Source organism: Podarcis bocagei, assembly GCF_964188305.1.
Source record: "Podarcis bocagei genome assembly, chromosome: 5".
Lineage (NCBI taxonomy): Eukaryota > Metazoa > Chordata > Lepidosauria > Squamata > Lacertidae > Podarcis > Podarcis bocagei.
The window spans coordinates 40,796,163-40,823,977 of NC_138129.1; the positions used below are offsets into that span (position 1 = coordinate 40,796,163).

The window sequence follows — 27,815 nt, forward strand, 5'->3', positions numbered from 1 at the left end:
ATCCCTGAAGACACACTTCCCATTTTACAGGTGCAAGGGAATGGACAGCAGAATGTTGAAAAGGCCTTGAAGCTATTTGCCCACCTGATCAATAACAAGGTCTTTCTGCTGACATTTATCCGTACCCTGGAGATGCAGCGAAGTTTCTCCATGCGTGACCGTGGCAATGTGGCTTCCCTCATCATGACAGGACTTCAGGGAAAGCTAGAATATGCCACTGATGTCCTGAAGCAGTTGCTCTCTGATCTGATTGAGAAGAACCTGGAGAACAAGAATCATCCCAAGCTTCTCCTGCGCAGGTAAAAGTGAAGAGAGAAGGTGGTTTGATAGATGTTGTTATCTTTTTTGGAAAGGCTGTGGTTCAAGAATGCAATAGCCCAGGTGTGCTAATGTGAAGGGCATGGGGGCTGGAAAAGTTAATGCTCCCTAATGTTCCTGAAATCACCAAGTTCACCCACCAGATGTAACCTTTGAACAGTCTTTTTCTTTGGCGATCACTCATAGCCAAGTAAGATTTGTCTTCCATAAACACGGTTTTAACAATGAGTCTGTGAGTGACTATGGAGGCCAATTCTGGATCCACACGTCCTTCCACGGTGGGGACATTGGTTTCCAGGTGGGAGTTGATCACGGTGTGGATTTGCCAAGCGTGCCTTTCTCTTAGCACGTTTCTCCCTTGTGTCCTAAGTTCGAGTGTCTTCAAAGCCATGACACCTTTGGTAAAGGCTGTTCTCCAATTGGTGCGCTTGCAGGCAAGTGTTTCCCAATTGTTGGTGTTTATACAATACCATACAGGGACGCGGGTGGTGCTGTGGGTTAAACCACAGAGCCTAGAACTTGCCGATCAGAAGGTCGGTGGTTCGAAACCCCATGACGGGGTGAGCTCCTGTTGCTCGGTCCCTGCTCCTGCCAACCTAGCAGTTTGAAAGCACATCAAAGTGCAAGTAGATAAATAGGTACCGCTCCAGCGGGAAGGTAAACGGCGTTTCCATGTGCTGCTCTGTTTCGCCAGAAGTGGCTTAGTCATGCTGGCCACATGACCCAGAAGCTGTACGCCGGCTCCCTCAACCAATAAAGCGAGATGAGCGCCACAACCTCAGAGTCGGTCATTGTATTATACAACACCATGTGCTTAAAGACCTCTTGCAAAAACCTTTGCTGTACCATTCTGTTTTTGCCCTGGAAAATCTGGTGTCTCCATTAGAATGTTTGATATCCCAGCTTCCTGCCATTGTTCCTCTTTCCCAATGACTGCTGAGAAAACTAACATGTTATGTGGATGACTCTATTTGCTTTTGTATCGCCCAAGCACAAGCAAGGAGGGCAGAACCTCTGCCATAAGTGTAAGATTTTAAAGTGGGCAAGTCTGGAGCAAAGTGGCAGTAGCTGCAAGAGTAACAAAGGATAACACAACTGGCTAAGAGGAAGCCATGGAGGAGGAGCATCATTCAGTCATAGTTATGGTAGGAAAACTGAAATGTTAGCCTCCTGGCTACAGTTGATGCTATGGGCCAGTTTCCTGCTTAGGGGCACCAGGAAGGCAAGTAACAGAGGGCAAAAAACATGTCAGTTGTATCTGACTATTCTATCTTCTATTAAAGTTATCTGCTGATTTATCTTCTGTAGGACCTCAGTTCCTATGTAATGGCAAGTTTAGTGATGCTGCACTAGCACAAAACTTGTGCTAGACCAGTGAGTCTTAGAAATTTGCTGTACATTCAGAGAGACTTCTGTAAAGAGTCTTTGTTCTGAAAAATCTGAGGACAGAGTTTCAGGCAGTAAAGAGCAGGGAATTCTCATTGTAGTAAGACACTCCAAGACCCATGTGACTTTCTCATTTTTTTATTAATTACTTTTTCATGTTGCCTTTAATGTCTCAGAAACTGAGCCAGGGATCTTTGCCTAAGCTTTTCACCTGACCTGCACCAGGAGTGCCTGGAGGTCTCAGTGTTGTCAAGGAGCAACTCCACATGGGGTGACCCTAGGTGACAGTAATAAGTAAGAATATGCAGCAGAGGTTTTGACAACTTGACAGTTTAAATGCATTACTCAGCTTCAGCAGCCTGACCCTGACCTACAGGGACATTAGCCATGTTACTCTACATTTTCCAGATGTCAGGTTTTTATTCCCAGGCACACCATTTTTAGCCTACCTGGTATGTTGGTAGAGATTCTCTCACCCCCTCTTCTAAGCTAGCTATTGTGAATAGACAGGAAATCAGATCCACCAATTAAGTCGTGTCCATATAGAGTAATTGCCGGGTCTGAGAGGCATCGTTTTCAATATGTCTTCAAGCCACTGGGCAACTGTTCCAAACCGTGCATATCTGTTTTAATCCAAATGACAGAAAAAGGAAATAGTAAGGTCACTGTAGGTGGAGCATAGCACACCAAATAATGTTGCACAAATTCTGGATAATTCTACCTACCTTTTGTAGCAATATCTTCTATTTTATTCCTGCATGGACACACTTTGACTGACACAGAGAGCATCAGAGCCTGGAGACCAATGCTAGCTTCTCATTTTGACATCACTCTTGGTAGTGATGGCTTTTTCTAAAGTCTGAACATTCCATTCCTCTGCTTATAACCAGTCCCATTTTACTTGCTAGGAAGGCAGTATCTAGGGTACAAACCCTACAAAGTTCATTGGATAGCTGCATACAGTTAGGCCTCATCTATGCTAATGAAAGGAAGGGAAGAAAGGTGCAGAAAGTATGTCAAAGAAAAGCACTGGAGGCAATCATTCTCTTATATCCAGTTTAAGACCTTGCGCAGCCACCCGTGAAATCATACGATAGAGTTAACCTCATGTTACTGGAGACAGGAAAGGGAAATGAATTGGCTGCTCATGGCCCCTGGTAGAGAATAGCATTTTTCTTCATGCCACCAGCCCTGTATAGCACAACTGGGACTTTGTGGTGAACTGGCTGCTGAGTCTTAAAGGGGTTCACTTTGATAGATGGATGATGATAGAATTCCAGAGTCTACCAGATGGGATCTATGCTTTCCAAAATTCTGACCTCTTTCCACAGAGGAGGGGTTAAAAATACCACAGAACCATCATTCTCACCACTGTCATGAGGTTACACAGGTCCTTAGGTATCAGACACACTCCCTGCCTTTCCAACCTCCACCTCAATTGCAACCTCCACCTTTCTCCAACCTATTTCATCTTCTATTTGGTCGAGCAAGAGAGTAGCTGTCAAAAGGAGGGAAACAAGATGAAGGGCAAGTATACAGGAAAACATGTTCCCTCAGGAGTTAGGTATGGACAGGAGATTAATCTGAGGGGAGATTCAGGTCAAGGATTCAATACACCTAATTTATCTGAATCTTTGAAGTGACATAGTCCTTATGACAAAGCCACTCGGTGTTATGTTTCTTTGGCCTGTTTCTCACAGAACAGTAGTACATTGGCTAATTTTCGCAGTCAGCAGTAATCTTACAGCCTTCTGTCTGAATGATATTCCACATAACAGCCCCCCAAAATAAGATTTGTTGTGTTCAAATACATTATTAGGTACAGGTTATGCCAGGGAAAGTTAACTCATAGGTTGAAAAGGAGGAAAAGGCATTTACCAAGGCATTTCCCCATGATTTTGTGCAGATGCATGCCCATTTTCTGAATGGCAGCTATTCCACGAGGGCAAGACTTAATGAATGTCATGTTGCATTGCATTTTTACATCAGATATGTATCCTAGCCTCTTTGTGTTTATTTACTCAGTGTTATGACAGAAATAAAAAGAGCACTATGAAGAGTGAGAGCTCAGTTCCTGCCTTTTCTAAAACTTGGCACGGTTCTTTCTTTGCAGAAGGTATTTTGGACTAAAGGTTCCAGTTAAAAGTTTAACAAACTAGAGTTTGGGTAACACAAGAGAGTATTTGCAGCAGAATATATCTAATTCTCTTCTCCCATTCCTATGCAGAGTGAGAAGGCCCTGTGGTTCATATATGTTTGCATTTTAAATGCCATCCAGTGTTCAGCAAAGTGGTAGTTTTGGAACAATGCCAGGGGCAGAATTTCCTTTCTCTTGTGTCTCTGAATTGTCTAACTATATTGCATGTTACCTAACTTCTTGTTTGACTCCTTACTCTGGCCCTGCTCAGACATTACAGAAATTGAAAAGGCATAAATAACCAGACAGACAGACTGCACCTAATTAGATAGACTGCAATGCTGGACTGCCTTGGTGCTTGGAATAGGTATGTTACAAAACTGCTCCAACACAATCCTGTTCTTGTTCCTATCTAGGAATAAGAAAGAGGTGTGATCTTCAGAGTCATGAATGGGACTGCCAACAAAAGATATTCTAGCTTTGGTGTAGTGTAACTACTGTAGTAGTAATAGTAGTATGAATTCAGCAACCTGATAATCTTTGCTTGCATGGAGGGAAACCCTGTTTCTGATAGTGGAGTGGAACATGGTTATAGGAGGAGTAACTCAGCTCAGAAATTGAAGTGCTCTGTCATTCCCCAGCCCCCAATAATTTTTGCAGCTGCAGAAAAGGACAGAAGACTGAATTCTTCTGGCAGAGCTGTTAGTAATGACTTTTCACTGTTCTCTAAAAATATAAGGCTGATGATCTCAGCATTTCCTTGCGTCCTGCCACCGCCACCAGCAGGTTTTCTTCGTAATCCAGTGCACCACATCAGAGCCAGCCTGGCAGCTTCATAGCTTCATTCCCAGAAAGACAGAGCACGAGGCAAGATCAACAAGCCCACAGAGGCTGTGTGTGGCAAGCTGTCCTACTGCTCTTGTCTTCTCTTGCCTGCCTAAAGTGTACATGACATGTTTTATTTGACTTTTTCCATGCCAAACCCAGAGTCTTCAGTGCATCCAGTTATGAGCTGTGAAGGCGTCTTGGAGCTGAAAAGGGAAAAGAATTAAGTCAGAAGCAGATGTTTCTCTGCCTGAAGAAGGCTTAGAAAGAAATCCCTGACAGCCTTTCTTGTGGCAGAGTCAGATGCTGGGAAAGTCAACCCTCAGATAACACTAATGCTACTCAAAGTAAAATAAGAATTACTGAACTGGGACAGAGCAGTAGTCCACAGCCCAGCACAGGATCCTGTTGAGCAGTATAGAGCTAGCACAGGAAGCTTTTTGCAGCCTGAGAGACACTTTCTTTTCTGGGCAATCTTATAGGGGCCACATGCCAGTGATGGGCAGGGCTTGAGGCAAAAGTGGGTGGAGCAAAGAATGTAAATATTACTTTTGTACAGTGAACTAGTTTCTACACATACTCACACACCCCTTTCTAGCCTTCATCCATGTAAACAAGGCGTGTTCAGCCCCTTAGCCTGAGGTTTCCCATATTACTGGTCGCTCTGTGTCTTAGAGTTTGAATGGGCAGAAATCAAGTACTGTATTGCATGGCTGGTGCAGTTTTATTTTTTTAAGTTACAGAAACATGTCAGGAGTAGTTATCAGAAATCTTCATTACAGACAGCCATAATGTTCTAGGCTTACTTGATAGGTATGGCTCAATTTCTATAAGCAGCTGGGTCCTTTTCAGGTATCCCTATGAAGTGACCCTTCAAAAGCACAGGTGGAGCTACACACTGATGACACAAATGGTTGTTTTTACTCCCCACTTCAAATACTTTAAAGTATGACCATATTCATACCATGTATTTAAAGCACTGTGATTACACTTTAAGCAGTCATAGCTTCCCCTAAAATAATCCTAGCAACCATAGTTTGTTAAGGGTGCTGAGAGTTGTTAAGAGACTCCTATTCCTCTCACAGAACTCTCAGTTCCCAGAGTGGTTTAATAATCAATCCCTCTTCATAGGAAACTCTGGGAATTGTAGCTCTGTGTGATGCACTTTTCCCAGCATTAATCATACAGTGTAGTTTGCCCTAGGATGCATGAGAAAGCTCCAATTCATGCAAGACATTGCCTTATGCAAATTAGGACCCTGTACAGGCTTAAACTTCTTGTGAGCTCTCATCAAAATCAGCTGCAGAATAGGTATCAATTTTGATGAAGTTAGATTGAGGAACAGGAGGTCAATCCTGCATGATTTCCAATCAACCCCTCAAGTTTCACACAGAAATTTGTGAAACCCTATTCTCTTTTTGCAATAGTGCTGTTGGTAGAGAATGAGACTCTTAACCTCATGGACTCGAGTCCCACACTGGGCAAAAGATTTCTGCATTGTAGATTCCTACAAGTCTATGATTTTATGAACACAAGTTCAGATTTCTAAAATGTATCTTTAATGGAGATTTGTTACCACACCCCGGACTCTGAAACACCTGACCAGGCAGAAACCCAAATGAAAAAATAGCATTGTTTGCTAAAGGTGAAGGCTGCCATTCTAACCCCTAAAGAGAGTTAAGATTAGGAGTAGCACTCTGCTAGCTGGCAGGTGGGGAGGTGTCTCCACTGCGAGTGTACAGCCTGAAATGGGGCACTGCAGGGATGAAGCATGGCTAGCAATGCGTAGATCTGTTTCTTGGAGAGTAGCCCAATCAGAGCCCCTCTGCCACACTACCCTGGGCATGGCATAGCAAAAAAGGAATAAAAAAAAGCCTAGCCACCTTCTGACCTGGACAGTGTGAGCAGTTAGGCTCCAGATGCAGTACACTGCTCCATTCCACTGTGTTGCTCCTGCTGGAGATTTGGTTTGCTCTGCTCATATGAAGATTTTGTGTGTCTTGTACTAGGAATGTTCATGAGGCCCCAAGGAGAATAATTGATCTCTTTGTTGGACTTCAAGCAGATTATTTATTTATACCCTGCCCATGTGGCTGGGTTTCCCCAGCCACTCTGGGCGGCTCCCAATTGAATATTAAAAAACCAATACAACATTAAACATTAAAAACTTCCCTAAACAGGGCTGCCTTCAGATGTCTTTTAAAAGTACGATAGTTGCTTATTTCCTTGACATCTGCTGGGAGGGCGTTCCACAGGGCAGGTGCCACTACTGAGAAGCCCCTTTGCCTTGTTCCCTGTAACCTCACAATGAGGGAACCGCCAGAAGGCCCTCAGCGCTGGATCTCAGTGTCCAGGCTGAATGATGGGGTGGAGATGCTCCTTCAGGTATACAGGACCGAGGCCATTTAGGGCTTTAAAGACAGCACCTACACTTTGAATTGTGCTCAGAAACGTACTGGGAGCCAATTCAGGTCTCTCAGGACTGGTGTTATATGGTCCCAGCGGCCACTCCCAGTCACCAGTCTAGCTGCCACATTCTGAATTAGCTGTCATTTCCGAGTCACCTTCAAAGGTAGCCCCACATAGAGCACATTGCAGTAGTCCAAGCAGGAGATAACTAGAGCATGCACCATTCTGGCGAGAGAGTCTGCGGGCAGGTAGGGTCTCAGCCTGCGCACCAGATGGAGCTGGTAGACAGCTGTCCTGGACACAGAATTGACCTGCACCTCTATGGACAGCTGTGAGTCCAAAATGACTCCCAGGCTGCGCACCTGGTCCTTCAGGGGCACAGTTACCCCATTCAGGACCCACCTGCCCCCCAAAAACAGTACTCCTGTCTTGTCAGGATGCAACCTCAATCTGTTAGCTGCCATCCATCCTCCAACTGCCTCCAGGCACTCACACAGGACCTTCACCGCCTTCACTGGTTCTGATTTAAAAGAGAGGCAGAGCTGGGTATCATCTACATACTGATGAACACCCAGCCCAAACCCCCTGATGATCTCTCCCAGCGGCTTCATATAGATATTAAAAAGCATGGGGGAGAGGACAGAACCCTGAGGCAACCCACAAGTGAGAGCCCAGGGGTCTGAACACTCATCCCCCAACACCACTTTCTGGACACGGCCCGTGCAAAAGTGAACATTCCACCTTCTGCTGCTTCACATGCAATCTACAGTTGCAGGCTTTCAAATTTAAGAAAACGGTGTGAATATTAGAGTTCAGGGTTAGATCTAGCATATAAAGAACCTCAGATATTCATGTGCCACCTTTTTCGTTTGCAAAGAATTCTGGTCTTCAGTGGGGAAAAAATCAATGGAGTGTAGTTATGAAAGTTAGAGTAGTTTTCTAAACATAAAGTCCATGCGGAGGGCAGGTGAGACCTGAAAATTGCAACCCCAAGTGATCCCCGAAGGTCTCACTATGCAGAATGCTTTCCAGCTGTGCATTTAAGACAGTCACCTTCTCCTGCACTTCAGCGCACAGTGTGTTGCATTTCACCTCTTCTGTCCCAGAAATGCAATGCCGGGAGTGCTATACCACTCTTCCCCTTCCTCCTGCTCTGTTGTTGACTTTGATAGATGACACGCTGCTGAGGTTGAGAGGAGGAACCATGAGGTCTGATGAAACCGCACCGGCAGCTTCAGAAGGGTTAATGAGAAGTAGCAGTTATTCATAAGGCAAGGGAAAGATGCAAGGAGGGAACCAGAGGGAACAGCAAAACAACTTAAAAGCCTACTCCACTGTGTGAAGATCAAACATTTCAGACAGAAAGCTACAAATAAAGGCCTGTTCCAGCCCTGTGGATCGGCAGACTCCTTGAGTTTTATTTAGTATGCAAAATATTATGAGATGGAACATTTTGTTCTAAGTTAATAATGAATGAGCAGCCACAAAGTGGGAGATTATTTTATTTTATTTTATTTTTGAGATCTGGGATGGAAGCACTTTCTAGCTGGCGTTTGTTTCCCCCTTTCCCACCCCCCTTCCCCCTCTGTCTCTCATTACACTTTCCTTTTCAGGAATCTGGGGAAAGTTGATACTAAATGAAATTGCTATGCTTGTACTCAGAACAAGAATCAGACAGGCAGTTCAGAGTCCCAGACAAACCCAAGAAAAATTAATAAAATACACATTGATTTTTCAGGGAATCTCCTAAACCTCTTTGATTGGCTTAGTTTTATTCCCCTTGCCTCTAGACAGCCAAAGGGCTTTGGTTTCTGGCGTCAGGCTTCCTTTCCCCCCGCCCCAACTTTTTTTTTAAGCTGGCTCATCTCTGGAGTGTGATTTGCTGTCGTTATGTGGTCAATATGAAAAGGATTTTCTTTGAGTCTGGGGATGGTCCCATGCTGCTTTAATCTTTGAGAGCTTATTTAATATTTTTAGAGGCAGATCTATAGCAGTATTTTCCGAGTCTGTGGAGCAAAAAGCATACCTGCTGTGTGGGTCAATGCAGTGCTTCCAGATCAGAAGGTCCTCTTTAGCAGATGAGAGAATAGCAGAGGTCCCTCCAGAACATGGCAAGAAAGCATTAAGGGAGTGCTTGTGGGACCTCCAGCACAGACCAGATTTTAGAGATTGCTGAACACAGTAAGATGTGGGTGGCAAAATAATATGCAGAAGATTAGAAACTTACTGTGGGAGCTCAGTGTAATGGGTGAAGAATGTGTATATATATTTTGCTGGAACTCAGGAAATTAGCACAGATTTGGGTGTTCCTTTTTCAGTGATGACATTCAAAATCATTACAGTGGTAACAAAACTATAGTAATGATTTTATTTTTATTTTTTAAACAGCCAGTATCCAAAGATCCTTCTCTATCTGGCCCAGTCAAACTTATGGCCTTTCCCCCCTTTGAACAGCTGACTCGCATGCAGTTTCACAAATTGCTTTATGAGATGCCTTTCAGCTGGAAAAGCAAATCACCATGCATCATGGTCAGGGAGTGGGGCTGTGAGAAAAGCCCCCTTGGGTTCACGCAGTTAGTTTCATAGTTATTTAGATCATACCTGATATTTATTGTTTGTTATAGTGACTTTCAGTCTAAGGCTGCAGTCCTCTGAACACTTACTTGTAAGCAAACCCCATTGAACACAGTGGGATTTACTTTTAGTGCTGATTCAACACATACACAGAATCAGGCTGCACACCTGGTCCGATAAAGGTTTCTATAAAGGCGGGCTCTGGATCCAGACATTGTTATGCTTAGAGCAGACTTGTTGAAATCATCTACTGAAGTCACAATTATCTCAAGTCCCTTTGATTGCAGCGGCTCTGTTCTGAGCTAGTCTGAATTCAGTCCAAGGGTGAAACGCGGTTAAGATAAACAATAGGATGAGAAACATCATACCTAACAAGAAGGATGAAGAAATAATATTAGGAGCAACAGCAATCATAAAGAAGTAACAGAGGAAATATGTTAAGTGCCAAAACAAGTTTAAACTGAATTCTGTACAGAAAAACAAAAACAGTGTAAAGTCACAAGATGAGATGTGGTATGATCAAATTGGAGAAAGCTTAAAACCTCCCCTCCCCCTGGGCCTCTGTTCAAACTCAAAATTGTTGAATAAACAGTTGGGATAAAGATGCAGATTATTTGCTTGTTTGGGACCTAATGGTTCGAACTGTTGCGTGTCTAGTCACAGAGCCCCCATTCTGGTGTGCCCAATCAGTAAAGAGGGTTAATAAGTGGACATGACAAGTGTCTGGGATTTGAAATGGCCGCATCTTTACTGATTTCAGATGTAGGAAGCCTTGGCATAGGCATTAAGCGTATATCCCTCTCAGCCGCACCCTGCTGGGAGGACTGAGGCATGAGGGATTCGGGGGTGGATCCATCGCAAAACACAGGTTTACGTGGATGGTTCCCAAATGCTGAGGGGAGCTCTATGGCCCGCTAGCCCACATAACTGACTTTTTGGACAGAGACGTCCCTCCAGACTCCTCTAATGGGGTACGCTGTTAGCGCCGCCGCAGGGAGAAAAAGAGAGGGATGAGTCACCACTTCACCCCCACCCACCCCCGCTTGGATGAAATACTATAGGATTCCTTCCAAGACCTAAACCTAAACTGCCAAAGTTGTGCCTAGTGCTGTGGGGAAGGCAAAACCTGCCATGCAGGGAATATTCCTCCCTGGCCCCAAATATGGCAACCGTCAACAGACCACAGCAAAGCCCATCTAGCTGAAAGGGATGAGTTAGCAGAAAGCAGCTACTAATGAAAGGAGGGGGGCAGGGTGGGTGACGCTCCTGGTCAACTGGACTGCCGCATGCAGGGTTGGCCAGGCTAAATAGATGGCGGGTGGATCTGAGGGAAGCCTGCCTCCCTCAGGTCCGCTCACCAGGCCACACACCCTGGACACCACAGATTGCCTCATTTGACTCCAGCTTTTGGCAGGAACCCGAGAGTCTCTGTGGTGGCCAGGGAAGCTGCAAGACAAAGTGGTGCAAGGTGAGAGAACTGCACCAGGTCGCAGCTGCCACTCACCGCGGATAGGACGGTAAGCAGCCATTATCAGGATTGTTACAACTTTCTCTCTGTATGGCTTTTTAGAGCATTTGCCTAATGACCTGGATACATATTTTTTATTTTTTTCAATGGACTGGTATATTTGTTTACTGTTGACTGCTTGTTTATTCAAGGTGTTTCATAGAAGTTAACTATTATTTTTCTCGTTATCAGAAGCATATTTTTTTTTTAAAAAAAGAAGTCATTAGCAAGGTACTTTCCTCTCATCAAATAACAACTATTTGTGATGTGGAAATCTTTTGTCTTCACAGTTCCCTACACATTTTATACATGTATCTGTCTATGGAGTAAAAAACCAAACATACAAAAATAGATGGAGCTGCAAAGCTATAGTTAATATTTGTTCTGAGGGTCTGTGAATTGTTGGCAAAGAGAAACAATAACATATTCCATATCAACACTATTCCTGGAATGAGTGGAATGAAGAGCAGACAGGATACATAAAAACATATTGACCTACAATTTCATATAGTATATGACAATATGGTCTTTACATGGAATCTGACACAGAATGTGGACTCTGATTCCTGGTTTTCATTTTTTTCTAAAGCAAGTTTGTAATCATAATTGCTTTAGACGAATTTCTGTTCCTAGTTCTATGCTGTCTTCTGCCACTCTATCTGCAGCATACTTCCTTTCCTAAAATAGTTGGTATTCTATGAAAACCCAATTCTTTCTCTCTCTCTCTCTCTCTCTCTCTCTCTCTCTCTCTCTCTCTCTCTCTCTCTCTGTGTGTGTGTGTGTGTGTGTGTGTGTGTGTGTTTGGATTGAGAGACAGATAGAATTTGAGCACTGCTTATAGGAATAAGTTTCCATACCCCAGAATTTGTTGGCTTGTATAAGTACAGCAGAACCAGATATTATTTAAACTTTGATCCGTACAACATGGGAGATTCCCTAACATTAGTAAACTAGGAAGATTAACCACACCGTCAAGAAAAATATTTGAAGTGACCTTTGTCACATATTTTCCAAGCCCTCCTACCTGAAATCTTATAAACAGAGATGTCAGCAGGAATGCAGCATTCAACACTGCTGAGCAATAGCCCCTCCTTTTTCTATATAAAGAAAAAATCTTTAGAATATCACCTTCACTCATCAAGTAGCAAAGAGTCATGCCTGAAACTATTTGAAAAATGTCTGTACCAGTTGTAAGGTAGGAAAAAGTGTTTACTGGATCTCTGGTGACCAGTTACTCTGCCAAAAACGGATTCTTACTAAAGCACTGTATACTTCATTGTCATTTGAGAAAGATGCACCCTAGCATATAATTTTAGGACAACGTGCAGCTGAATGATGCATAGCAGTGCTGTTCGTTGCTGGTGGGAAAGTCAGATGGTTAAACATTGCCACTGATCAGTGTCCTATGGAAGAAAGTCTATAGATGTTCCACTTATAAAGGATATCATCCTGCCTTGGAAAAGATTCATTTGCAGCATGTTTTCGGCTGGCACAGCTGGTAATAAATTAAGTAGCTCGTCTACAGCTGCTCTATGAACACCCTGGCTCAGCACGTAGGGAGAACAGGAACTCTACTCCTTTCATTGATGCATCTTTCAAAATCTTCCCCATTTCCCAGGAACAGAGGCTGTATCACTTTTAAAGAGGAATCGGCAATCCTGCCGTGCCAGCATTAAAAACTATCATTAAGAACCATTGTATTTAAATTAGAGATAATCTTGGACACAATGTGAGGAGCTAGTGCTGGGTGTGGCCCTTGAGAAAAGCTGCAATTTCCCCTGCCATTGTCACTCTGCTGTCCTTGATTGCCACCAGCCACAAATTCCAGTGATTTACTGAGCTACAGGGTATAATTTGCACCAAGTGTGAGGAGTTACAGCTCCACCAGGCATCCCCTTCAGAGGGGCTGCTGTGATGGGCTGTCAGCTGGGCTTTGTTACTTTCAGTTCATGAGCAATCTGCATTTACTTCTTGCTGAAAATGTGGGAGGGGCAGAGGAAGGGACAAAAGCTTCAGATTGACTTTCCAATTCCAATTGATCAAAAATCAAGAGTGGGACCTTCCAGCATTCATAAACGATGGCATTAAAGTCAATTTTGCTTGTTCCTTCAACCCCCCCTCCCCCACTTTCTGCTGGAATGCATTGCAATCACATTTTCAGACACCCTGAAGGCGGGAAACTGACATTTCCTAACAATTACTATTATTATAGGTATTCCATTGGCTCCCACCCTTCCACCAAGGAGCTCCCTGTGGCATTTCAGTTCAGCCTTCCCCAGCCTATTGACCACAAGATGCTTTGGGTTATACAACAGCTATCAGTTGTGCTGGCTTGGGCCAATAGTTGTCATAGTGTGGAATATCTAGGACGCAACAGGTTGGGGAAGGCTGTTTTAGCCCCACAGCAAGTCTTGTCAGGTAATCTAGGTTGGGAGAGTATGTCTTACCCAAAGGCCACCCAATGACAGAACTTTGAATTCCACAAGGATTAGGACACACATTCTCTGTATCATGAGCCCCAAGAACATCATCTGCTGCTTGAACAAATGAATGCATACTTGCTGTTTCTAAGATTAGCCTTGAAAAATGCACCATTTCTGATGCAGTCAGGAGAGGTGTGGTGGCCTTAAAAAGCTCAGCGTACCATTTTCCTACTTCCAAACTTAAAAGGGCTATTTAACTCTTTGGGTGCTGTTGCTCACATAGCAGGTACAGTATTAGGAAAACAGAGTGTCCCTCGCCCAGCAATTGTTAGTTGTGACCAAGGCAGTAGCCCTTCTCACAATAAATTGGGGTTCCAACTTGCTTTGTAGTAAGATAAGGCTGCATGTTCCACTGAAAGGAACACTGAAACATTGTAGTTCACAGCTTGATAGATATTAGCACATAGCATATGCAGCAATGAGTATTGCAATAGATCCCTACTGTAGTTCACACTTAGTTTTGCCCTCAGAGTACATTGTGGAGTTTATGTTTATCTTTGTTTGAACTATTTTTCTTGCAGCAGATGGCTTTCTGTTACTTAGCGTATTGTCTGCTGCTGTGCCTTTTGTCCATTATTTCATCAAAAAGCAGAAAAAATCTAAAAATAAAAAAATACAGATACACAATTATATTGTGTGATGAAATGCCACATTTTTCTATTGCATTGGTGCCCTGGCACTAATCCCCTGGTTCTGCAAAGAAAAAGATTGTAAAGGGAGGAGTCTTTGCAATCATATATTTTTGATTGATTGATTGAATTTATATACTTCCCTATACCTGGAGGTCTCAGGACTGTTCACATAAAAAGCTACTGTGCTTAATTTAGGAGGGAGGGAGAAGTTAAACTAGTCCTTACTTTTGGGTTGGGGTATTGTTTAGGTGGTTTGGTTGTTGCAGCTGTTATTGATATTAATATTTTGTATCTTAATTTTTTGATCTTTGAATGATTTCTGTGGGACTTGTTGGAATTTTTCAGTTATGGTTGTGTGCTTTTTGGTGTATTTTATTTATGACTACTTTTGTTATGTTTGCAATTGTGTAAATCTTTTCATGTTTGAAGCAGCCTTCAGCATGGCTCTAGCCATTTAAAGGCAACATACAAATTAAATTATGATGATCTATTCATATTTTTTTTATTTTGATGTGGGCTTAATAAAACTCCTTCTAATCTCTTCCCAGGACTGAGTCAGTGGCTGAGAAGATGTTGACTAATTGGTTTGCTTTCCTTCTCCACAAATTCCTAAAGGTAAAGAGCCAGCTGCTTCTACCCTGAATCCATTTCCTTTGTTATGTTCTTTGCAAGTTCTTGTTTTCTGTGGTCACCTCCAGAGCATCAGTATTTTGCAGTAAGGATGCAAGCTTAAGCCAGAAATGTAGGTTTCCATAATTAAAGTGGACTAAAGTGCTTTGTAACCCTAGCACACACAAAAACCAGACTTTATGAAGTTAGGAAAGTAATGGGGAAATGCACTAGAAGTGTGGGATGGACAAATAATTAATAGGAAGGTGTAAAATCACCACATAAGCAAATCAGGATGAATTCTCATTGTTGTATCACAAATCAGATCAAAAGCTCAATAAAGACCAGACATTGTCTAATCTGCATGTAAGCTTTGTATTAACTCTTTAAGTGGCTGGAGGAAGTTAAACCCAGAGACAGGGAGTAATAGGAGGAAAGTGTAGAGACCGCCCAGTCCTGTGTACAAATGCAGCTTTGGTTCTCTAATCTGTGAATGGGTTTTTGCCCTCACTACACTCTGCTATGCATTCTGGGAACTGTTACTATTTGAAAAGGCCATAATTCTGCAAAATAATTCTCAGCACTTTCCCTAGACTCACATGGGGGAAGTCAGGATGATTTAGGATTGTAGTACAGGTGTGTTCTATACTGGTTCCCTTAGCACATGACTTTCTAGATTACATTACAAATCTGAAATGTCACACATGTGTACTCAGCAGAGGGAAATCAAGGCACAGATACAACAGATTAAAAGAGAAAAGAGTAGGAAGACGAAATACTCTACTGGTCTCAAGCCAATGCAGTTCAGTTCCCCATTCTCCTATACTGTATCTAATGCATTATCAAGAGCTGGGTATTCATATTTTATTTTAGACATTGAATACAGTTTATGGCTACTTCAGATGGCTACAGATCTTGGCGCCTGTTTGATCTTGTGGTGTTTTATAATGCAGTCCAATAGACAGTTATTCCCCATTTTATACATTTGATGATTGTGATCAGGGCTTTTTCCCCAGCCAAAGCTCACTGGAGCTCAGTTCTGGCACCTCTCAGATGGGCGCCATTGCCATTCTAAGAGAACAAGGGAGAAGTTCTTGGTGAGCTCCAGCACCTCTTTTACTAGAAAAATAGCACTGATCGTAATTATTGTTTACACAGCACCATCTATATACTTGATGACTTCTAGAGTCCTATAGGTAAAATTAACAAGGTACCTGCTCTTCAGGAGCTTGCAATCAAAAATAAAGTGGGGTGGGGGGAGGCAATAATACAAAGAGTTGAATATGGGCAAATGCAGTTGCACATCTAGTGGATGGATTTGAAGAGTGGTGTCATGGAATTGTAGAATTATACAGTTGGAAGGGACCAGGAGGGTCATCTAGTCCAACCCACTGTGATGCAGGAATATTTTGCCCAACGTGGGGCTTGAACCAACGACCTTGAGATTAAGAGTCTCATGCTTTACTGACTGAGCTTTCCTGAGCTTCTGCATCATGTGGGTTGAGACAGAATAATAATTTTGGTAGCAGAGTCTTGGAGCAATGTGAGAAAACTTAGATATAAAAGGAGGAAGCCAAAGATGAGAATGTTGCAGTAGTCAAGGCTGGAGTTTACCACAGAATGAATCAGAGTTTTAGCCAAGGGATCAGAGAGGAGTGGGTGAATTTTTGTAATAACATAAAAAGAAAAGTGTCTTTGTAGTTGATCGAATGTAACAAGGGAGATATTATGTGACTTCTTTTACTTGAATTTCTGGTTTATTTAGATACTTTAGTTGTGAATGTTTCATATTTAATGCTTTATTTTATTGCTTTACTATTAATGCTGACCAAATTGAAAGCACACATGTTTTGAACACTATTTAGTGAGGTACATCCCCAGTAAATTGAGCAGTATTATGAACTTACCTCTAGGGCAGGGAATTGGATCTAGCCCGGAGTCTTGGCTGCAAATGCGGCCAACCCTCCATGGGTCATTTTGGCAGGTGGGCAGGATCACCCCATTGTCAGTCACTTGACATCATATAACACCTATAATGAAACTGACCAGTATACATGTTAGGTGTAAAAACCAATGTTTGTGTTACTAAATGGTGCATAAAACAAGGACACATCCTTTCTGGTTACATATTTTTGCAACACATCCTGTAATCTTTAGAAACCAAAACCATGCAAACTCAAATCAGCCAACATTGCTTGTGAAGCTCAATGAATTTAAAAAATCAGGAGGGTTGTGTAGCTGCTTTTAAATTATACTTGTTTGCCATGGTTTCTCTGCCTTTGACAAGCTCTATCTTTATCAGTGTGCAAGTTCTCTTGTGTTCTGTGTCAAACAGGAATGTGCTGGAGAGCCACTCTTCATGTTGTACTGTGCCATCAAGCAACAGATGGAGAAAGGCCCAATTGATGCCATTACGGGGGAGGCACGTTATTCCCTGAGTGAGGACAAGCTGATCCGGCAGCAGATTGAGTACAAAACTCTAGTGAGTGGGTGCCTTCTCTGAACAATTTTTGGTTGCACCAGCCATCAGCCATTATGGGGAACATAATCCCCAGGGCTGGACATAGATTGAATGGGGAAGTTAGGTGGCAATTTTTTTCCTGTCCCAGATGCTTTATATAATAGTAGAATGTTTTCATGGTGATTCTTATTGTGGAAACTCTGGGTCCATATCCAAGCAGAGAAGCTTCCTGAGAAAAGATGTGAAGCCCAGGCACCTTAGTGAATAGTAATACAAACCTAATACTTTTACTTTTAAGCCAGCCCATTGTTTTTAATGGTAGGGAAAATGCTTAAAGATTCCACATAGGGTGGAAATAGACAGTTAGCCATCTCAGCTAGTTCCAACCCTCATTTTCAGAATTGATACAGGTGAGTTTTTTAAAAGAGGCCCCGTGGAATATGTGTACTCTGTATCCACGGGGCCTCTTTTAAAGGACTCATCCTATAGTATAGTATAGTATAGTATAGTATAGTATAGTATAGGTACAGTTGAATTACAAATGGGGAAGGAATATTGGAGGGGGTAATCACATCCCAGTGTGGACTCACCTGTACAAAACTCTTGGACCAATGTATACATTGTCCCTGGGAAGGACATTGGACAAATGTATGGGGGGAGACATAGTGAATACCATGGGTTCAAAGTGACAATCACATTTTTCCTCAGACAATATCCCTAGGCAGGGCATCATATCCCAACACCAATATTGCCAGGAGGCATTTGCCACCTTGTTTGCTGCCTGTGTGGAGCCAGTCACACTTCCAGCAGTTCCAGGTGGCTAGGTCCTGTTGGAGAAAAGAGGGAAAAGATTGTAAAGCCCCTAGGCCAGGCATGTCCAAAGTCCGTTTCGGGGGCCTAATATGGCCCAGCAGTCGATTTAATCCGGGCCCCATGTCCTGGGGTAAAATCCTTTAAAAAGCTCAGCAACTTCAGTCGGCCCTCATGCATGTTCACTTCATCAAAACTGGCCCTCTTTGAAAAACGTTTGGGCACCCCTGCTCTAGACCACCTCATTAGTTCCTGTTTTTAACTACATTGGTGTAGATTTGTGTTTAAAAAACCCAAAAAAACCTGCACATTAAACTGCAAAAACAGGACAGAGTTAATCTGTTAGTGTCTAAAAATAAAATACGCTTAAACCGGACAAAGAGCAAGCCATCCATCCGTAATCTGAAGGGATGAACCAGGCTTTCCAAAGCATTATGTACATCACCCGTGGGCATCATCCATGCACAAATTTTATCCACCTTCCCAGAGAGAGCTACAGTAATTGTATGTACGCAATTGTCTACTTATGTAGACTACATCTCTGCATACTTACAGATCTAGGACTCCACATGCTTTCTATGAAATGGAAAATCGTGGGGTTTTTTATCAGTTTAGCTTCCCTGTCTAAATAGGACTTAATTGTGCACAGGCATTTTTATACCTCCAACTTAGGTTGAGAATTCCTGTAATAGGCAGATGATTTCTTCTTAGCTTTTCTGAGTTCATCTTAATATTCCCATTCTTTTCTCTTCTCTAGATCTTGAACTGTGTGAATCCAGACAATGAGAACAGTCCTGAGATTCCTGTGAAAGTGTTGAACTGTGACACCATCACTCAGGTCAAAGAGAAGATTCTGGATGCAGTGTATAAAAATGTCCCATACTCACAAAGGCCACGAGCTGTTGACATGGACTTGGGTAGGAACATACTTGGTTTGGGAAAGAGCTACTTATGGAAATGGGGTGGGAACAGCAGTTACACGGGAATCAATAGAAGAATAATTTAACCATTCTTCCTTTCTTGGAGGTTCAGCATTTCAGAGAACCATCCTACCAATGAGATGACTGTGCCTCTGTCCTTGATTGTCTAACATTGTCTTCCTTCTCCTGCAGAGTGGCGGCAAGGCCGAATAGCACGTGTGGTCCTTCAGGATGAAGATATCACCACCAAGATTGAGGGTGACTGGAAGCGGCTAAACACCTTGATTCATTATCAGGTAAGCAAGTAAAGCCTAGAATTCAGCCCACAGAAATCAGCTGAGCGGAAGACAAAGCAAAAAAAAACAACAAAAAACCACCACAGAAATTTAATTCCTCTGTATCTCCTCTAACAAGACAGGCAGAGAGAGTCACATTCTTATGATAAATCAGAACGGCTCAATGTGTTCACGTATTAAAAGGGAAAACAGCCCTGACACACATCTCACAGGAACAAGCAGAGCTGAAAATTGACTAAATTAAAAATGCCAGCCGTGTTCACAAGACAGACAGCATATGCAGAGGAGTTGAGCTCCCAGCGCTAAGGATACCGAGGCCAGTGTAGTAGCTGCCCTGTCAGAAGCGGAGGGCTGGAATGTGACAGAGGAGTGTGGGGGTGAAATCTGCCACGGGCTGCAGATCATGCAGCTGGGTAGAGCGATAGTCAGAACAAATGTCCCGAGATATCAGGCTGCATGGGCAATTGGTTTTCCACCAATTCACACATACAAAGCTCTGCTACAGCTCAATTTAGGGAGACTGGCCCATTTCATATGTCACTGTCTCCATACTGTGAAGATCTGGGCTCAGTTCCCTGCTCTGCCACAGAGCCAATCTGTGACTTTTGAGCAAATAATTGAGGAAATAATTTGTCATGCCATGCAAATTCAGTGTTGATGAAACTTGCAAAGGCTGCATAAGCCAGAAACTGGTTAATTATGTTGCATTGCAGATCACCAAGTATGAATACTCAACCAAGCCCATCCGCTTATCTGAGTCTGGAGTGATACACAAGAAATGTGTGTATTGGAATGGAACTGTATTAGCCCTAGGTGGTGGAACAGCATTCCTAAGGGCAGATGTGCTGTCCTAGTAATCCTATCTGCTTTGTCATTTGTTTCAATTAACACTTCCATTCCTTTACAATGAAACCTCCTACTTAGTAACTTTTCTAATTATTCATCAAAAAGGGTGGGAGATTGACTCTTGCTCAGACAGATGCTTGGCATTTAAAGTAAGAAGGTCATGTGGTTTTTATCAGGTCTACAATTTTCAGATCATTTCAAAGGATATTGTTAATCCCTCGTGGCCATGAATTCTATGAATTTTTTTATTTTTCTGTGTGCAGTACAGTCGTACCTTGTTTTGCGGCCGGGATCTGTTCTGGAGCCCCCGGCCACTAGCCAAAAAGGACGCAGGGCAAAGCGCCGTGTCTGCATGCACGTGCGGAGCGGTTTGCGCTTCTGCACATGCGCAATTTAATGCTTCTGCGCATCTGCGAGCTGCAAACCCAGAAGTAACCCATTCCGGTACTTCCGGGTTTGCCATGGATGTTCACCGGAATGGACGCTAGACTAGGTGGATGTTCGCGGAGGTATTACTGCATATCCTAAAACAGAACAGATTTCCTCAGCACTTGCTCCTTCAGAAGTCCTTTTCAGTTTGTCTTAAATTTAGTCCATTACACAGCCATGTAGTGGCTTTCCTTTGCAGTAAGACTGGTGGTGGGTACAGTAATCTGCTCCTGTCCATGTCACAAATGCCATCATCTCCATTGGCTTCTCAGGAGGGAGGGGTACTCAGTACAATTCAGCTCTTATCCTGTGGTTATGTCCACATGCCCATAAGCATAGAAATATAAGAGAGAAAAAGTAAAACTGTGTTGTTCTTCCCAATGAAAACATAATACTTCTTGAAACTGAATATCAGAAATGCTGTTTGACTGCATGTATATCCTCAACATAAAGCTCCTCCACATGTTAAATGTATGAGGGGTCTCCTGTAATTACCAGGGAGTGAAGCTGTATCACTTGCTTGTTCTGCCTAGCTCCACCCATCCATCCATGATTTCATAGATTCATAGAATTGTACAGTTGGAAGGGACCACAAGGGAATCCTTTTGCCCAGTGTGGGGCTTGAGCCCATGACCTTGAGATTAAGAGTATCATGCTCTACCGACTGAGTGTTGTCTACACTGATTTGACTGGACATCTGCAGGAGGAAAACCTATCATGCAGACCTCCTTTTGTATAGATTTCCTCAGAAGTAGAGCCCTAACCGCACAAGGTTCACATTGAAGCCTATGCACACTGTTGTCTATGCACATAAACATTCCCTGTTGCAGATGTCCATGCTCAGTACGTTGACTTTGGAGACAGAGAGAGAAAGCTATGTGATTTGGGGGGTAGGGTCAGCTCCATAATAATCACACAAACACCCCTTAAATTGCAAAGCATTTCCATTTTAGTCACAAAGGTACACCCCTGAACTGCCACGTTGCTTTTCCTTTTACTAGTTCTCAATATTATTAGATTGTATCCCTCATAATGCTCTGTACTGCACCAGCCTCTTAGAAACAAGACAAGCGGACACACAGCAGGCACGTGGATTTTTTCCCCAGAAATTAGGTTCCCAACACCCTTCTTTTACTGTAAATATTATCATTCATTTGTGTATATCAGTTAAGTTACGTGCTTGCAAATGCTACACTGGTTAATTGAAAAGGCATGACAAGTGTACAGTGGTACCTCGGGTTACATACACTTCAGGTTACATACGCTTCAGGTTACAGACTCCGCTAACCCAGAAATATTACCTCGGGTTAAGAACTTTGCTTTAGGATGAGAACAGAAATTGTGCTCCGGCAGCGCGGCAGCAGCAGGAGGCCCTGCTAAAGTGGTGCTTCAGGTTAAGAACAGTTTCAGGTTAAGAACGGACCTCCAGAACGAATTAAGTACTTAACCCGAGGTACCACTGTATACCACTTTACTATATTTAGCAAACTTAAAAAATAGTTTTTCTAAATCTGTATGTCCAGGAAGCTAAATGCATGTTGAATCCTTTGCATGATATGGGTCTGTGTGGATTTCAATATGAGCCAAGTGAATAAATTACTGTCTCTTTGTGATGGTCAAAAAGCACCCAGGTGAATCCTGTGCAATCTTAAACATGTTTATTCAGAGGTAACCCCAACTTTGTTAAATTAAACATTCCTTTGTAAGTGTAGTTTGCATTGCAACCTAAGTTGCCTATTTTAGGAATGGTAACATATTCTTGCCTGCTGTTTGAGCAGGAAGGTTTGTGTCTACTACAGGGATTTTGGGGGCCACATATACTGTTGGTGTCACATGCATAAACCATTTATTTATCTTCAGTCAGCAAATAAACGAGCCAGTCTCCTAGATGCAGCTTCTGGCAACCTCTGCAACCCTTGCAATTCACTGCTTGATAACCCCATTTCCCCAAAGGATTCAGCCTTGTAATGTGTGCAAATGACATTGTCCAGACAAGGATTGCATGGCAGAGGAATTCAATGAATTTTCAATTGCAGGTGCTGATTAGGGTGAAATAGAGAGTGCACTAGACTGAGAGCAGATTTAACCCTTGCTGAGATAGGGTTACCTCACCACCAGCGAGCCAGTGGTTAGGAATATTTGACAGGTGAGGGAAGGATTGGAAGAAGGGGCTGACTGATCATGTTGCAGCTGCTTTACATTTTCCTGTGGGAAAGGAAAGGCACTTGCTAACAGGTGGCTGTCCTCTGGCTTTATGCAGTTTCCGATTAGGTTTTTTTTAAAATATCCAGGTGTTTATGGAGTGAAAATTCTCTGAAGGGTCCTGATAAAGTTCTGTTTCTGAGGCCAAACCAATATCTGGATAAAAGATATACAACCCCATGTACTGTCCTTATTAGTTACTATATTTTTATAGACCACCAATGGCATAAGTTCTTGGGCAGCTTATAAGAAATAAGAGTCACAATGATTAATAAAAATGAAAGAGCAAAACAAATAAATAGCATCATAAAAACTTTAACCCACAGAGAAAGAAATAAGACCAATTATATATCAGTCTCTGAGCCCAAATTTTAAAATCACAAATTATTTTAAAGACTTGGGCAATTAAAGAAATTACATCTGTTGCTAAAAAGACCATAAAGAAATTGTCAAGCAAGCCACTCTAAGGAGGCTATTCTACAGTCAGGTTGCCACCACCAAGAATGTCCTGTCCATAGTAGCCGCTCATCTTGCGTCATTTGAGCAGGACCTTTGAAGAGGATCTTAAATTCTCAGTAGATATACACAGATGGAAAAGCTAATCTTTTAAGTGACTTGGCCCCAATCTATTTAAATATAAAGGACAACACTCTGAATTGGTCCAGAAACAAACCAAGAGTCACTACACCTGATAAGGCACTGACATAATATGATAAAAGATATCTTGTGACCATATTATACATATTGTGGCTCTGTTTTAAACTGAACACACACATCTGTGCACACAGTTCCCCCTACTGTGCTAATTATTAGCTCCTCCAGCCTTCCAAGAGGAAAAATGGACTTAAAATGAAAAACCTGCTTCCCTCCCTGCCCCCAACTGAGATTCAAGAGTAGTAGAGAGTTGGAGCAGCTGTACTATCAGTGGTCTATCATAGAGATTCATACCATATATGTAAATCAGAAGATCTCAGGATTCCAGAATGGAAAAGCAACTAAAGAAGAGAGGTTGCTCCATAGAAGGAGAAAGCACTAGGTGAAAGGGGGGAGGATGCAGAGTTGGGAAGGATGGAGGGGGAAGTAGTAAGGAATTCTGGACAACGATGAAAAGTGAAGCTTCAGTAGTTAGACAAACCAGAGTTTTTCTTGGGAAGAAAATATTATCTGATTGAGGGGAATGCAGTAGGCCTATGCACCCATTACAATCCTTCTGTTTCCCTCCAACCCTACAGTACTTGGATGTAAGATTGCTGATTAACCTATTTCAGCCTATCTGTTTCTCTTGAACTTTCAGCTCAGAATAAATATTGCTTCTTGAAGCCGCTCAAAGGATTCCCCTTGCGCACTGTAACCCCTTCTCTATATGCTGTACAAAGAAGAAAACACCTTTAAAACATTTCACTTTAGAAATCTAGCCTCCTTCAGTTGCTTTCATTGTTATTGTTATAGGCTTGAAGGAGGCCCTCTTGACAACCCATCTGCTCACAAAACCAAGCTTTAAAGCCAGCAGCACTTAACTGGCCCAGGACTGCCACGGTTCTCAGTAAAATAAAGAGCAGATGGGGGGGGGGGACTCTCCCTGTGGATCTTGAGAAGTGGGCAGGTCCATATGACATAGCATCAGTCGTACTATGTCCAGTCCTCATAAGGTAGCTGTCATAAAAACTTTCCAGTTGGTGCCCATATAGCAATCACAGAGCTACAGTCATGTATCACTCACCATAGGGGTGCTTGCAGGGGGACAACCACGGGGCTAAAACAATGGCAATTATTGTCACAAAAATGTTATTTCCTTGCAAAAACATTTAGGGAGGCTGGCAAGAGAGAAGACGTTTGGATCCCCTAAAACAATTGCAGAGTGCATGTTTTTCTGCAACAAACTAGTAACTTAGAAAGGCCTTTAAACAGGGTGGTGCCCCTTGTTCCAGTTATAATACAGATTGTTAACCCAGACCAGTATCCTTGACTGCAGTGCAGTATGTGAGGAATTAATATACCTCATAGGCTACTGTGGGATTACCAAGAAAGTCACCCTGGACGGTAATGCATCTGTAATGCCCTGTGCTTCTGTTTTGTCACGTTCCATTTTGGCTGGAGAAGGAAGAATCCATTGTAAATTTTGGCTGGAGCAGAAGGGCACGGCAACTCCTGTGACAGTGCAGGTGCATCATCATGAGCCAACAGCATGATGGCAATTGTGGCAAATTGCACAGAAAATCCTCTTGCCTATTTGTGTTACTGTGGAAGTGTGGTCAAAGAGTTCTTGCCAATGGTACAGGGTCTCTATACACACACACACACACACACACACACACACACACACGAGTGTATTCCCACATGTAATTTGTGAAAATAAAAACATGAGAAGCAATTGTATCCATGACATTATATAAGTCAGATGCAGGTGTGCTGGGCTACTTCCAGGATTCTTCATACAGACAAACCCTTCCTTGTTTGAAGCTTTTTCATGAATTAAATTCATACTGTTGGAAGGAGTTATGTCAGCAGCATTTTTCAAGGTGCAGAGTGCTTTACAGCTCTTTCCTGTTTTATCCTCATGGCTGCTCTGCAGAGCAGGTAAAGCTGAGAGATCATGACTTGCCCACAGCCACCCATGGAGCTTCATAGCTAAGCAGGGCTTGAGCTGCTTTCTGCCCTGTCTAAACCAACATTTTGCCTACAGATCAAAATGCAGTCTTCTGGTCGTAGGTTTGCAGACTGGTATAATATAGTACAAATGCAGGCTAAGATTTCTGCAAAGCCACCTCAGCTGTTATTAAAGGGAATGGAGAAGTGGGGATTTTCACAAGCAGCTAAATAAGTAAAAAGCACAAATTCCCTTCACTTTGAAAATCCCGGCCCAGCCTCCATTTAAAATGATTGGGAATCAACTAGTAGCCAAATCCCCTTGGTAATGTGGAAAGTCTCAGCATTAATAAATAGCTGGGGCTATCACCCGCTCTGCCAGGATCATGTAAGGGTTTAAATGCCCTGTTCTTTTGTTCTTTTGCTGTGCTAAATCAACCTCTGTTGTGGGGGCATGTGTGCTGTCGTATGCATGTATTCAGTAGCAGTTGCCTAAGGCATGCATTTCAGGGATACTAGCATTTTGCTGTGCTCCTGGTTTGTCCTTTACATTAATCAGCCCATTGCCCCAACTGACAGTAATAGCTGTTTCTATTTCATGAGTATGAAAAAGCAATAATTTGCTGCCAAATGTGCACAATCCTTTTTTAGCGTATACCAGATCATTTAGCAACCCAACTAGAGATTGCTTAAGCCGCATAGAGCAGCTGGCCTTTCTGTGACAGAAGTCTTATCAAAGTGACACTCTACAAATGCTAGTCACAATTCTGAGTTCATTCCTAACAAATTTTCTTTTCACTTTCAGTAATAATGTTCCTTTTATTTATCAAAATTACAGAAGCTTCAGGACCGGACAATGCAATGAATGCAGGTGTGTTCTAAACAGGGCAGTCATCAGGTGTCCACAGTTTATTATTCAGTCCTGAACTGAGGACAATTCATTTTCCTGCAATAACTGAGTGCCCCATACCATTTAAAAGTGACACACATTTGTAGCAAATTGATGCTATTCTTTTGAAGGACCAGGTGCACAGTCTGAGGGTGCTGCCGGACCAAGTATTGCTTCTGGAATCTCAGGTGACAGCTGTGACCAGAAGTGCCTTTTATCATTTTAAGTTGATTTGCCAGCTGTGGCCACTAGGAAAAGATCACCATGATGCATAGCTTGGTAACCTCCACATTAGAGTGCAGTAGCACACTCTATGTGAGTCAGCCTCTGAAAGCTATTCAGAAACTTCAGTCTATCTTGCTGGTGACTGGGAGACAGTGAAAGCACATTACATGTCTACTGGAAGTCTGTGGTGGCTCCCAATCGGAATACAATTAGAATAGTTATTTTTAACCTTAAAAGCTCACAACCTTGATAACACACGTGAACATAAGAGCAACTTTGCTGGATCAGGCATCCAAAAATATACAACATTAAGGTCTTAAGATGAGGGTTTTGCTCTGAGCTCTTTCCTTATCAGAAGAGACATAGAGCGGACCCTTCTCAGTTGTAGCACCTGTATTATAGAATTTCCTCCCCAGGGAAACTTGGACACTCTAGATCTGTTCTTACCTTCAGGCACCTGGCCAAAACTTCTTTTCAGCATGCATTTTGGAGGTGCTTTTAAAAGCCTGATTTACCTTGTTGTTTTATGGGGGGAGGTTACATGCATTGATTTTAATAGTTAAATTGGTATTTCCTTCTGTTGGGATTTATTGTTTGTTCTCATCCTGAGCATAGGTGAAATGACAATATATAATCTGAAAACAAGAATTCATACATATATTTTGTAGTCTTCCCTTTTCTTCCTGCTATAGCAATATATTATGTTACTGTGAGGCTTGGGGTCCCCACCCAGCATCTCTGAGCCTAACCTTGAAAAACGTAACGGTGGATTTACAGTAAACCCTGTGGCCTGTGAGCGAGAGTTTAAAATCTTGCCCATAACCTCCTGTTTGCAGACACTTAAGAGGAATGTCTGTCCTAGTTGCTCCCTGTTCCTCTTGGAAGTAGGCATGGCTACCCTGCTTAATACTGTGCTCCCTAGATATGGTCTGCCTCATACAGAACAAGCCCAGGAAGAATGGCTGCAGCATCCCCATTAACAGGACAATCAGGCTGTCTAAGCTCTTCATATGGCCTAGGCTGGTTCCCACAGTAGGTGATAAGCCAGGCTCCTAGCTACAGTCCTTCTGTAGAAGCAAAGTTCAGCTCACAGATCATTCCTTTCACATATGCAAATGCTAGGTGCAGGTCATGATAGTGATGCTGAAATACAATATCAGATTGAATTTTGAGAGCTCTAACTTAAGGAGTTACTTCAAAGCTGCCCTATCCAATTTTCCAATTTGAATTATATTGTCAAAAAAAAGAAAAGAAAAGCTTAACAACTTTTT

General features: G+C 42.6%; 1 protein-coding gene across 2 annotated transcripts in view; it reads left to right on the forward strand.

The window, feature by feature from the left end:
* The window catches only part of PLXNA2 (plexin A2), a 412,046-nt gene that overhangs the window by 360,284 nt on the left and 23,947 nt on the right, over positions 1–27,815 (forward strand). For both annotated transcript variants that reach the window (XM_081195162.1, XM_081195163.1), the window contains exons 22-26: positions 31–299; positions 14,820–14,886; positions 17,216–17,362; positions 18,909–19,068; positions 19,264–19,367. In XM_081195162.1, the coding sequence (XP_081051288.1) occupies positions 31–299; positions 14,820–14,886; positions 17,216–17,362; positions 18,909–19,068; positions 19,264–19,367 (747 nt within the window). The remainder of the gene's footprint in view (positions 1–30; positions 300–14,819; positions 14,887–17,215; positions 17,363–18,908; positions 19,069–19,263; positions 19,368–27,815) is intronic.